The sequence below is a fragment of the Sapajus apella genome, unplaced genomic scaffold, assembly GCF_009761245.1.
Source record: "Sapajus apella isolate SASKATOON/1434 unplaced genomic scaffold, GSC_monkey_1.0 scaffold10, whole genome shotgun sequence".
In the NCBI taxonomy this organism is placed as follows: Eukaryota; Metazoa; Chordata; class Mammalia; order Primates; family Cebidae; genus Sapajus; species Sapajus apella.
In genome coordinates, this window is record NW_022436950.1 from 6911275 (window position 1) to 6925297 (window position 14023).

The following is a 14023-nucleotide window of genomic DNA, read 5'->3' on the forward strand; positions in this document are numbered from 1 at the left end:
CCTACCTCAGCCCTTTCCTGTATCATGTTGGGGAGGATGCTCAACCTGTCTAAGTTGTCACATCCAGTCAACCTGGTTATGCTGGTGATTATAAGGCAGACAAATGACACTTTTATAAGCTGTTTTTTTGAAGAAACCAAATCTCATTTCCAGGTCAACTATTTACTTTGTGGCTTGGGAAAATACAACTGAGATTAATCTTCCACATCTGAAAGTGTAGATACACACATACCCTACACATCTAAAGCAAAGGCATGATATGAGAACCTTTGTTTCTTTATAAATTAAGACTTTTGTTGGTGAATGACTCCCAATTTAATTTAACCCACTCCACTTATAAGGAAGCAACTAACATTTTAAAAAATAGTGGATCACAGCTCTGAAACCATATTCCAAAACACACATTTCAATAGAAAATATAAACATTCTAGAGCAAAGAAAACTGTTTCCTGCCACAATTAAAGCTTCAAATTTCAGAGTAGATCCCCCACCTTAACTTGTAGGCAGATTAAGAAAAGCTCCAAACTAGTTCAATTCCTTTTGTTCCAAGAGATCTTAGTTTTCACTTATGCTTCCACTTTAAGTAACAAACCAAAGGGTGCAAGGAGGAAAAAAACAAACAAAAACCCACCACCGCAGCATTACATGGCAGGCACAATTAGAGGCAGAAAACTGATCGCTCAAAGTGTCAACAGGAAACAGTGAGGCAGTAATGTGTACAGAGTGCAGGAAGTCAGAATTCACACTCACAGCTGATGAACAGAAACTCTTTGGAAGGTTATTTGTGATACCTTCCAAAAGCTTTGACCCATCCGATTTTACTTTCAAGAATCTATCTCAAGTAAGTAATCAGAAATAGGGTCAATCAATACATTATTTGTGAGAAATCAGAAGTCACCAAAATACAATTAAAATGATATATGGATGTTACTTCTGAGTGGTGGAAGAACAGATCGTTTTCATTTCTCCCTTTAACATTGAAGTTTTCTTTCTAAAATCTGTAAGGTGATTTTACAGAAATAAAAACATTAGAAGCTATGATCACACCACTCCACTCCAGCCTGGGCAATAAAGCAAGACCCTGTCTCAAAAAAAAAAAAAAAAAAAAAAAAAAACAAAACCAAACTTTTAAGAGAGCCAAATTATCAGGAGCACAGTTTTGATTCATTTATCTCCACTTACTGTTCGACTGGTAGAGGTTCCTTTGCTGCTTCTGCAAGCTCTTTCTGCAGCCGGGCTTGCCGCCTCCTGTTAAAAAAAGGCCCACCATTTATGTCTGCTTAGGAAAGCCTGGGGTTTGGGCTCTCTAGAAGCTACCAGTTCTAATAACACATTCAGTGCACGTAAAATAACAACTACTCCGAGCAAAATACTCTAAGTCCCAAGCCCAAACTCCTAACAGCAGCAAGGCTCCCCTTTTAAAGGGTTTCAGAGTAAAGCCTAGAAGAGAGAGACAGGTCACGTTATTAGAGAAAGCAGTCAGCTAGCAAAGGAAGAGGCCTGTCTTTTGGGACCCAGGGTCTCCTAGGAAGATACGTGCCTCAGGCTCACTGGGGGTTAGTCATAGTTGTGACTTAAGTTTTCTGCAGCAAATAGTCTTACACGAGTTGAGCATCCATTACCTGAAATGTTTGGGACTACATGTGTTTCAGATTTTCAAGCTTTTACATAAACATGATATATATCTTAAGGAGGGGATCCAAGTGTTAACATGAAATTCAGCTAAGCTGACGGTAAATCGGAAATCTGAAATGGTCTAGTGAGTACTTCCTTTGAGTGTCATGTTGGCACTCAAGAAGTTTCAGATTCTGGAGCATTTTGGAGTTTGGGATATGGGAATGCTCAACCTGCATTAACATACCCACAGCATGATTACCAATAGTGAAGATTTATATAGGACTTCCCCGTACCTGACATTGCTAATTAGTTCACAGAGTTTAAGCCTTATAACAGCCTTTTGAAATAAATACCATTATTGCCATTTACAAATGAGGAAACTGAGGTATGGTGAGATTCTTCAACTATCAAAGTTTACATAATATTAGTAACTTTAATTTACTAAAGCCACTGCACTCCAGCCTGGGCAACAGAGCAAGACTCTGTCTCAAAAAATAAAAATCTATCAATCAGTCTGATTTAGGAATTTCACATTTATATTCATGTGAGTTTGGATATAATCTTCTCGTGCATTAGCAAGATCAGAATTTTTATATGGATACAAAAAGCTTCACAAAATTATGGGGTAGAATTCTAATTGTGGTTTATTTCCTTTTTCTAACTCTGGTTTAATTTATATTGTTCAGAATTAGCTTGTCTCCTTGAAACACTGAAAGAATTCCCTAGCAAACCTCCTGCAGTAACTGCCAGGTTTCTCTTTCTTTTCAAAGACCTAGGTTCTACTTTACTAAGGACGGAAACCACTACCTGTGGACTGATATCCCACCTGGAGTCTTTTTCATTCTCTGCATTGAGGCGATTGGCTTCCTGGGCTTTCTCAGCCATCCATCTGGTAACCAGCTCCTGGTTCTCTTCCGTAGTTTTCCTCAGTTTTTCCTCCAAGGCAGTAAAAGTGATCTGCAGGGCATCATATTCATCCTTCAGGGTCTGGTTGGCTATTTCAAGGTCCTGAAGCTTAGTGCGCAGATCTAGGCACTCCGTCTCCAGGTCAGAGATAGTCTGCAAACATTCTGCAATTCTGAAAGTATGACATCAGAGGAGGAATGGTACCTCACCAGAGCACTGTGCCAGAGCCAGATGGACCTGGCTGAGTGCTCAACACCTTCTGTCTGTTACATATCTTAGCCAGGCCCATCCCAAAGGTTTACATGATAATCCGTTAGGAAACACCTAAGGTGAAATTCACCCTATTAATGACTAGCAAAAACATGATGTGAAGGAAGAGAAACTTCTGATGCTTAGATTGGTAGAGGGGACTTAAAAGGAGGCTGGAAACCCTATATATCTCACCAGCTATAACATTTCCTGAGCAAGAACGTCTGATCAAGTGCCCCGCCTTTCCAAGCCTCTAGACCCCCTTTCCACATATTAAGAAAACCCAAGCACCCCCAACCCCAGCTCCAAGGTCTTAGGATTCAGAGTCCCCATGTATCCTGTCTGAAGGCTTCTCTCCGATCAGCAAGTTTTCTCACAAACTCATTCCCCTTTTCCCAAGGGCCATGCGCTCAGCTATCCTGGCCCTACCACCTCCGCCACAGGAACATACCAGGCTCCCACACACTGCGGCCACAGGAGAGCCGTTGAGTGTCTCTGGGACACTTGCAAGGGCCAAGGTGACTTCCCTAGGAGGACACTAGAAGCCTGAGGGCACTGTCCTTGCTTTCTCCTTCTCAGAGCTGGTAGAAAAGGATCCCAGAGCATGCATGCACTGAAATCAAACTCTTGCTGAGTGCACTACGGCCACTCATTGCCACTGGCCCTGCTCACAAGAGTTCAGCAGAACAAGGACATGTGACCCAATGACCAGGCTCCAAAGAGGCATGGTCTCTACTCACTTTGCTTCATTCATCTGCATCTCCCTGTCCTTCTGCTGCATTTGGTTATTCAGGTCAATCACCAATTGAGCTAACTGGGAGATAAAGAAGAACACTTTCATGAATAAGATTTTAGGACCTCACTTGGAAACTACATAGTGGGTGGCTATTTATTTTTAAGAAAGAATGAATGAGATCGGTGACAGCAAGGAGCTGAGGCACCTATGGGGACACAAAGGGGAACTGTTCCTGACACTCCCTCTTAAAGGACAGCTTGGCTGGATGAGAAGTATTCCAGGTGACTGCCAGGGGCTTGCTGAGGACAGCTGTCTAGCCATCAACCTCAGCTACCCTTTTGGAGACTCACTACTGCTGAAAAGACAATTAATTGAGCTGTAGTGATGGTGAACTGCATTTTCCCAACTGGAGCTTTGCCATAAGACCACCATCCAGGGGAACACAGCCTGGGACTTGATTTTTTCTCATGAATGTCTCTGAAATTTCAGGGTTCGTACTGAAAAGCTTTATGAAACCATCAGTAAGACCTTCAATGGACCAGGTAGCAGGCTTTTTCCTTCTTTAAAGCCTCTCTACTCTCATCTCCCATGCTGATTTTGGAGCATGGTAACTGGCAGTGCTGTCACAGGACTGCCCTTCTGCTGACGGGCCTCACTCTGCCTGGTCTTTTTATTCCGTTTTCCTCGCCCTTTTATTCCTGTAGAGGGGGCTTTTGATGCCACATATGGCTAAGGCTGCTGCCAATTCTGGTGAGAAGTGACTAACCCTCCCCACAGGACTGTCACAGAGAGCAGAGGACAGATAAGGAAAAGGGCTAGCTTTACCTCCCCACGTTTCTTGTGTAATTCAGTCAGTTCTTCTTGGTGCTTAATCCTCAGCTGGGCCATTTCTTGTAGCTGACTGTCATTCCATGTGCCGTCATGTCCGGGACTAAATTGGCAAACCAGGCAGATGAAGAGAATGTGCAAAAAAAAGGAGGGGAAAAATGAGACTCCAAACCTTTCCAATTAGGCAGTGAAACAGTAACTCCAGAAACATGTTCACACAGCTAATAAATCATTCGGGTGTCTCCAGCAGCTGCGGTTACAGCCACTCTGAGTGGAAAGGAAAAGATGTGAAACACATGGAAAAAAGCAAAGCAACTGTGACCACCAGGCACGTCAGGAATAAAGGGTAAAAAGTTCCTGAATGAAGTGCCAGTAACAGAGAGGCACCAATGAGGGCCACTCATTGATGGGCAAGCAATTGAGGGCCGATGATGCAGCAATGCGTACAGGGCTCTGCTTTCACACAGCTGACAGTCAACTGAGAGCAGATGTGAGGTCAGGAGTCACATGTGCTGTGCAGAAAATTCAAGCAGAAGAAGAGAGGGAACGGGGAGGGGGGCGGGGGGTTCCTATTTGAATGTAATTGAGAAGGGTTTCTCCAAGGTGACACATGACTAGAGACTGTAAGGAAGTGAGGAATAAGCCATGTGGACCCTTGGGGGAAGGGCCCTCTGAGCAGAGCAGCAGGGCCTGGAGAGGCATACAGTGGGTGTGTGTTTGGAGGAAGGGTGACTGAAGCCCAGGCGCAGGGGACAGAGGAGGTGGGGAGATGATGCAGAGCCTCGTGGGCTCCTCGGAGGACTGTGAGGTTTACTAGGTGTGAAGGGAAGCTGCTGGAGGGCTGTGAGCAGCCAAATGACTTAGGTTTTAAAAGGAGAGCAGACTGCAGGAGGTAGGGCAGAAATAGGAAGACCAGCCGGCAGGCTACTGCAAAGTGCAGACACGGGACAGTGCAGCCCAGACCAGGGTGGGAGCAGTGCTGCCTGATTCTAGATCCCTTCCGAAGAGAGCGCCAACAGGACCTGACTTTGAATCGGGTATGGGGTGTGAAAGACAGATCAGAGTCAAGGATGACTCAAGGCTTTTGGCCTGAGCAACTGGTAGAAGGTAGGTGTCACCCACTGCAATGGGCAAGCTTGTGGGAGAAGCAGGTTTTGGGGGAGGCCTAAAAAGTTCAGCTGTGGCCATTCAAGTGTATACATTAAATGGAAACTGGGTATTAAGAGTCTGAACTTCAAGGAGAAGTCCAAGCTGGAAGCTAACACGTAGACTCTGTCAGCAAATAGATGTGCCTAGAACCACAGGAGTCAGTTCAGATCACCTCCAGTCAATGCAGTTTTGGAATTTTGCCAAGTGTTTGCATAATATCTCAGAAACAGCAGAAGACAACTACAACTGTGGATTTATAGTTCAAGAGAAGGCTGGTGGCAAAGATGAGAATTATCAGATTACAGCGAGCAGCTGAAACCACTGTTGGGGGAAAGCTTGTAGATGGAGACAAGGAAGAAGGCTGAACACTAGGATATCAATATCTGAAGAGAGGGGAAAGAACTGCCCACTCCATATGGCCTGGAATAAAATAAAAAGGTGGGGGCGGGGTGGGTAGTAGAGCAGTCCCTCCATCTCTGTATGTTGTAATACTACAGCTAATATTTTATTACACAGCTAAGCACAAACTAATACCTCATCTTTTGAGGCAACCTGGCACTTCCCCAATCTTAGCCCAAGAAGTAAAGCCAAGAGATTAGAAAGTGGAACACACTTCACATGAAACCATCCTAAATTAGGCAGAATAATTATGAACTCTCCCCCATCTTCTAAAAAATTATTCAGATGGTGTCTTAGTATGTTGTCAAGGCTGGCCTCGAACTCCTGGACTCAAGCATGTAAGACGTGGTCCCACCTTCCAAGGAGCTGGCTATCTATAGAACACATTCATGAAATAAAAACTAACAACATAGAGAAAAACAAGTGTATCAAACAGTGGCAACACAAAGTATTAATCATGCTCAGAGGCGGACTTCCCCAGACAAGGATGGTTTCAGTTTGAGAGGGGTTTCCGAAGAGGAACTACAGTAGGAATCACCTAGGAAGGGCAAAATGGAGGTAAGATCATCAGGCAGCAGGGCCACAGACTAGACGCTTAAACTTCAAAGTATACCAAGATGCAGAACTCAAAAGAAATGCTAGGAGAGACTAAGGCAAGCAGGATACAGCTCATTCCACCACCGAGAGCCTCCAAGGACTTCCCATTTTACTTACAATGACTATCAGCGTAAGGTACTTCAGCAAGCAGAAAAAACAATCACTTGGAGAGCATGGTTAAAGCAGATTCCTGAAGCCCACCATAATCTGCTTTCCCAGCAAGGCCCAGCAATCTGCATTTCAACTTTTTGTGCTCTGGTGATGGGAATGTTGCTGGTTCCAGGAACTTGGAGTAGCAGTAAAGGTGGTAGTGCTCCAACTTTAGAGATCACTAGAATCACCTAACGCATGTCTGAAAACACAGATTATCAGGCACCTCCCCCACCGAGTTTCTATCAGAGTAGGTCTGAGGTAGGGGCCCAAGAATCTTCATTTCTAACAATTTCCCGTAAGATGCCACTAGTCCAGGAACCATGCTTAGAATAAACAATTTCAAGGCTGAAGAGTCTGATTTCAAACTGCAGGCAAAGTGATGAAAAAACTTAAGAGAAAGTCTGCTAACTGATGCAGGTCACTATTTAAGCACAGTGTGCAGTGTTTGAAGGTTAATTAGGATGACACAAGGAGGGGGAAGGAAGCCAATGGTGCCCGGCTTCTGTGAACACCCTTACATTCTCTAGCAAATGTCCCTTTGGGGTGGCCTCCTGGTCTAGACTCCAGTCCTCCTCAGAGCAGGGACTGGCTTACTCATCTCTACACCCCTAATGCCCAGCCCACACTGCGGTCGCAGAAGTCTACTGAGTGAATGAGGCTCCCACCACAGTCTGGGAATAAGAACACAAATAAACAAAGGAGGTGGCAAAATAAATGCAACCAAAAGGATGCAAGAGGTGATGAAGGAATATGGGGAGGGGAAGATCTGGAGGGAAAAGGGAACCATAGACGACTCCAGGAAAACAATACCATGAATGGAAACAAAGAACTCAGACGGACAGCCTTATTATGGATACCATTTGTGGAAATGGAAAGACTAAAACCAATGGTAACCTGATTAATCCCACCATTCAACCCGCCTTGCCTGCTTGTCATCACTTACCTCTAGTTCCAAACTCCCACTAGCAAGTCAAGTTGCCAAACAATATATAACTAAACTCTCACTAGCTTCCTTATAAATAACGGACTGTGGCTCACTATAATAACCAGTGCTTAAAGTTCTCCTCCAGGAACTAGGAAGCAGCTCTTGCTCATTAAAGCCAGTTGACACTCTCAACCGCTCAAGTGGGCCTGTGTGAATGCCCAAGAGGTGACCTTTTGACATCAGAGGGCCAAAGCACTCTCCTTCAGATGGTGCTAACGCCATCATTTTCTGCATGTGTCCTATGAGGAACCACACAGCTAGATTATGCTTACATGGAAGCCCCAATCACTTCATCTTTCCTAACCACCAATCACCTCTTCCCACACTTTAGACCACCCTGCTTCCTATCCCATAAGTACCCCCAACCCCTATTTTCAAGGAGTGGATTTGAGACCTGTTCTCCTGAATCCTTGCTTAGGAGCCTTGTGAATAAACTGCTGCAAAATGCATCATCTCAATGAATAACTTGCTGTGTTCAGGCTGAATGAACCTGGTTTGTAACAAGACCTCCACTTAAATGACCATCCCGCTGGGCGTGGTGGCTCATGCCTGTAAACCCAATACTAATGGAAGGTGGAGGAGGGAGGATCGCTTAAGCCCAGGAGTGGAAACCAGCCTGGGTAACAGTGGGACCCCTATTTCTACAAAAAATTTAAAAATTAGCCTGGCATGGTGGTGCACACCTATAGTCTCCCAGCTACTCAGAAGGCTAAGGCAGGAGGATTGCTTGGGCCCCAGAGGCTGAGGGTGTCGTAAGCCATGATCATGCCACTGTACTCTGGCCTGGGCGACAGAGAGAGACCCAGCCTCAAAAAAAGACTATCCTAGTGAAATTCAGCCAAAAGAACTGCTACATATTTGTTTATAGTGCCTTTCTAAGCAATGAGTTTGTCTAACAGATAAAGAATACAAGAACATAGTCACCAAGGGTTTAATCAGAGATGTATTAAGTTTTCAATTGGCTGAATTTAGATGAAAATGGTGAAACAGCATTATCTATACCTAAAATTAACCAAAATACTACAACTAAATCTTAAGCACTACAGAAGACCTCCCAGGGCCACAGCCAGGCAGGATTTCCTGAACTGTTAGAAAGCAAGGATGGAACCTAGGCCCTGCCAAGCCATCTGTTCTCTGCAATCTTTTCCACTCTGTCCTCTACCAGGAGACCATTCTGCCAGATGAGGAGACGTAACAGCAGCTACAGCTCTAGGAGCAAATTAACACATAAGGCTACAGATATCATTTCTAGTTTTTTTTTTTTTCTAAACACCATAAATCATCAACCTTGTTTTTACAATTGCTAAATGTGTGGAGATTTCAGAACAATATGGCTACTGTTCCCATATCAACCACCAAATTTAGCATGCAAACACAATGAATATTATGGAAGAGGACAGTAAGACTTCAAATATATATAAATGTACACAAATGACCCAGTAAACACTCTATTAATATACACCGATATTTTTCTAATCTAGTTCTTTTTTTTTTTTCTTTTTTTTTTGAGACGGAGTTTCGCTCTTGTTACCCAGGCTGGAGTGCAATGACGCGATCTCGGCTCACCGCAACCTCCGCCTCCTGGGTTCAGGCAATTCTCCTGCCTCAGCCTCCTGAGTAGCTGGGATTACAGGCACGCGCCACCATGCCCAGCTCATTTTTTGTAGTTTTAGTAGAGACGGGGTTTCACCATGTTGACCAGGATGGTCTTGATCTCTTGACCTCGTGATCCACCCGCCTCAGCCTCCCAAAGTGCTGGGATTACAGGCGTGAGCCTCCGCGCCCGGCCCTCTAATCTAGTTCTTAAAGAAAAATAAGAGCTTATTGGAATCTGCTAATTCGATTTCACAATCTACTAATACTGCTGCTTCTCTACTTACTGGGGCTATGTCCCTTTAAACCCATCAGAAGTTGAAAATAGATAACAGGATGAAAATGCATTTAATACATCTCACCTACAGAATATCACAACTGAGCTTACCTTAAACATGCTCAAAACACATTAGCCTACAGTTGGGCAAAATCATCTAACACAAAGCCCATTTTATAAGTTATTGAGAATTTCATGCAATTTATTGAATACTGAACTGAAGGGGAAAAACAGAACACATGGATGGATACTCAAAGAACAGTTCTACTGAAAGTGTATCATTTCTGCACCATTATAAAGTTGAAAAATTTTAAGTTGGCTGGGCACAGTGGCTCATGTCTATAATCCCAGCACTTTTGGAGGCCAAAGAAGGTGGATCATAAGGTCAGGAGTTTAAGACCAGCCTGGCCAACACAGTGAAACCCCACCTCTACTAAAAATGCAAAAATTAGCCAGGTGTGGTGGTGGACACCTGCAGTACCAGTTACTCAGGAGGCTGAGACCGGAGAACTACTTGAACCGGAAGGCAGAGGTTGTAGGTTGCAGTGAGCTGAGATCACACCACTGCCCTCCAGCCTGGGCAACAGAGCAACACTCTGTCTCCAAAAAAAAAAAAGGAAAAATTTTAAGTTGAACTGTTGCAAGTGGGGACCATCTATATATGCTGAAAAAACACCAACCTAAAAAGGATCAAATAGACCCATATTGCCCAAAAGCAATTTTTGTGCACGTGCCAATCAATCCTATATTAACAGGATCTACATAAACCTGCTCAGAAATACTTGTCTGTGATTTAAAGAATAATAATAATAATAAAGGCCAGGCCCAGTGGCTCACACCTGTAATCCCAGCACTTTCGGAGGCCGAGGCGGGTGGATCACCTGAGGTCGGGAGTTCGACACCAGCCTGGCCAACATGGAGAAACCCCGTCTCTAGTAAAAAATACAAAAGTAGCCGGGCGTGGTGGTGGATGCCTATAATCACAGCTACTCAGGAGCTGAGACAAGAGAATCACTTGAACCCAGGAGGCAGAGATTGCGGTGAGTTGAGATTGCGCCACTCCAGCCTGGGCACCAACAACAAAACTCTCAAAAAAAAAAAAAAAAAAAGAAACACATGAACCCTGGCAGGTTAGATGGGAAACACCTAAGGTTACCACATGAACCTGCCTTAAGTGCTGACAGCACTGTACTGCTAAGAACCTTTTAAAAACAATTTTAATTACTTGGTTTTCGTAGTTCTCCTTTGAAAGGAGCTGACAACAACCAGAACACAGAAATAATACTTGATTTGCTTTTAGAGAAGTGACAACTGAACGGAGATAAATTTCATTAGAGGAGACACAGATGACACACGTTAGTTTCCAAATACCTTATCTCATGCCTGTTTGGCACGTCATGCTTTTCAGCTTGTAGTTTTTGGGCCAACACTGAATGAAGATCTGACTTTTCCAGCAATTTGTTATCTATTAAAACAAAAATTTCAGAAATTAAATTATTTGTAACATATGTACACTTACTAGGTGCCTACTTTGTCACGCACTGTAGGATAAAATACAGGAACATGCATTCCCCAGCCACAGTAACCTGTAGAAACACCTGCAAGAATGTTTTCCCTATTAAAGGAAGCTGAAATGCTTTCTACCCCCAAAGTTATTTGTTTCTACCTTAGGAGTAAAAAAGAAAAAGAAACACACTAAACACAATGGCAAAGTGAAATACTATGTACCTTTAAGCAATACAGGAGAGCTTCATCATAATTTGATACATTTAATTACTTTTTAGGTCAGGGAACTAGAAATTCAAATACAAATGAGAGCCCCCAACATGAAGGAGTTAACATTTAATTCAGTCAACTATAAAAAGGCACACAGAATACATTCTTTGAAACAGTCTCGATCAGTTGCCAGGCTGGAGTGCAGTGGTGCAATCTCAGCTCACTCCACCTCCCAGCTTCAAGTGATTCTCCTGCCTCAGCCTCCCAAGTAGCTGGGACTACAGGTGCACACCACCACACCCAGCTAATTTTTTGTATTTTCAGTAGAGACGGGGTTTCACTATGTTGGCCAGGATGGTCTCGAACTCTTGACCTCGAGAACTCCAGAATTGCTCACCTCAGCCTCCCAAAGTGCTGGGATTCCAGGCATGAGCCACTACACTCTTTACTCATTTTATGAATGGTGTCACAGGTAGTGATATATGAGTTAGGTTTGAAAGGAAGATGATGGTCCACACAGAAGGAATAACAGAGTCTCTTGGTAAGTGGCTGGAAACAAAGGTTGAGCCAACACAGGAAAAAGCAGGATGAGAAATTTAGACTTAGACTTCTTCTTACTGGCAATGATGAAGTAAGAGATTACAAAAGCACACAATTACACCAACAGATCCATAGTAATAAAAAGTGAAAGATTCTTCTGAGGCTCCTCGCTCAGGCAACTGGGTGGAAGATGCTAATGTGTAAAGAGAACACAGGAGGGGAGAGCTTGGAGAGGAAATGAGTTCTCTTTCCAAACATCATAAATTTGACAGGAGACAGGAGTACAGAAATTCAAAAGACAGGACTAGAAAGAACATGTCGTTAAGAGTGATAGGCACACAGGTTGGGCTCAGTGGCTTACGCCTGTAATCCCAGCACTTTGGGAGGCTGAGGTGGGCAGATCACTTGAGGTTGGGAGATTGTGACCAGCCTGTCCAACATGAAGAAACCCTGTCTCTACCAAAAATACAAAAATTAGCCAGGCACAGTGGTACACATCTGTAATCCCAGCTACTCAGGAGGCTGAGGCAAGAGAATTGCTTGAACCCAGGAGGCAGAGGTTGCAGTGAGCCGGGATCATGCCACTGCACTCCAGCCCGGGCAACAAGAGTAAAACTCTGTCTCAAAAATTAGTCAGGCATGGGGCGCTTGCCTGCAGTCCCAGTTACTGGGGAGGCTGAGGCATGAGAATTGCTTGAATCTGGGAGGGAGAGGTTGCAGTGAGCCGACATTATGCCACTGTACTCCAGCCTGAGTAACAGAGCGGGACTCTGTCTCAAAATAAATAAATAAAATGAAATAAAAAATAAGAGTAATAGGTACACAGGCACCAGTAAGATCAGAGGTGGAGGCAGGTACCAAGAAGAACAAGACAGGATTTATGCTAGTGACTGTTCTTGTTAAAAGAGCTTATTTCTCCTCTTAGAGTCTTGAGTCCCACTTCTTGATATCTGAAAAGAGAACTCCTGGGTAGAAACACTCTCATCTATATTAGCTAAACGAACTAGCTCAGCCAAACTGGGAATTGGTTTCAACCTGGGACATCATTATCAAGAGAAAGGTTTAAAATCCACCAGTGTCAAAGGGCTCTAGTAAGATCTTTAGATGTTAAACCAAAGCTTGGTGCCCTGTGATAATTTTAGGTTCTTTCAAAGGACATAGGCATTAAGGGAGTCCTTCCCAAAGGGTCCTCCATGAAGAGAAGGCTGGAGACGGAGGGAAGCTTTCCCCTCCCACTAAGGCCTCTTTCCACCTTTCTCTTCAGTTCAAAGGCAGGGACTGAACAGGGAACAGACTCCAGGTTGATGGAGGGTCAGAAGCTGACTGGTCTGGGAAGGCTGGAATGAGAGGAATGAAGGTATTTCACAAACTATAATAGTAATGATCTCCCTAGCTGTCAGTCCCTTCGCCAAAATGAGATCTTAACATGCAAAGGCTGCTTCACTCTCCTGCCCCCTCCTAGCCTCTTATCCCAGTTCCCTCTCCTGGTCCCTCGGGCAGACATTACTCACTACTCTAGCGCCCTTTAAAGGTTATCTTCTCTCCGCGACTGACCTCTTATTCTGACTGCTTTACATGCTCCTGCCTCATCAAGATGCCATTTTCAAAGGGCAGGAAAACATTCCATTTGTTTCAAAGAGACAAACACTTTACAGGCTATTATACAGATGACTTTGAAAGCACTTATATGCACATCACTGTTTTAACAAGTGGGCACGGTAAGCTTCCTCCCCCATTTTATAGAGGAGGCAAAACAGACACAGGGTTCAGGCGGCGGTGAGTCAAACCTCCAACCCCATTTGACTTTCAAAATATATTAGCTTTTAAAGCATAAACACCCAAGAAGCACCTAATGAACTGATATATGTAATCTGTAAGGGAATCACGTTTTGAGTCAGAGGGACTTCTTATGCCTCTGGCTTTCTGAAACAGCATTATTCTTCAGGACCTCCTAGAACAGCAAAGCATCCCCTTTCTTCTTAGTTTTGAAGTTAGTCATCACGCCTGAGTTCAAATCCCTGTCCCGGCTGGGCCTGCCATCCCAACACTTTGGAAGTCTGAGGCAGGTTGATGACCTGAGGTCAGGAGTTGGAGAACAGCCTGGCCCAATACAATGAAACCATCTCTACTAAAAATACAAACATTAATATTCGTGACAACCTTCTGAGGTAGGTAGGTATCATTACTGTCCCCATTTTACAGATTAGACAACTAAGGCTTGATGGTGCTCGCCTGTAGTTCCAGCTACTAGGGAGGCTGGGGCAAGACGATCGCTTGA

At 44.0% G+C, this 14023-nt stretch overlaps 1 protein-coding gene across 4 annotated transcripts in view; it reads right to left on the bottom strand.

The window, feature by feature from the left end:
* Nucleotides 1-14023, bottom strand: part of ATG16L1 (autophagy related 16 like 1) — a 38472-nt gene that overhangs the window by 23004 nt on the left and 1445 nt on the right. For 3 of the 4 annotated variants that reach the window (XM_032277879.1, XM_032277876.1, XM_032277875.1), the window contains exons 2-6: nt 10861-10954; nt 4334-4439; nt 3513-3586; nt 2444-2695; nt 1183-1248 (exon numbers count right to left, since the gene is read on the bottom strand). In XM_032277879.1, the coding sequence (XP_032133770.1) occupies nt 1183-1248; nt 2444-2695; nt 3513-3586; nt 4334-4439; nt 10861-10954 (592 nt within the window). Of the gene's footprint in view, nt 1-1182; nt 1249-2443; nt 2696-3512; nt 3587-4333; nt 4440-10860; nt 10958-14023 lie in introns of all 4 variants that reach the window. The other variant, XM_032277878.1, reaches the window with a different exon arrangement.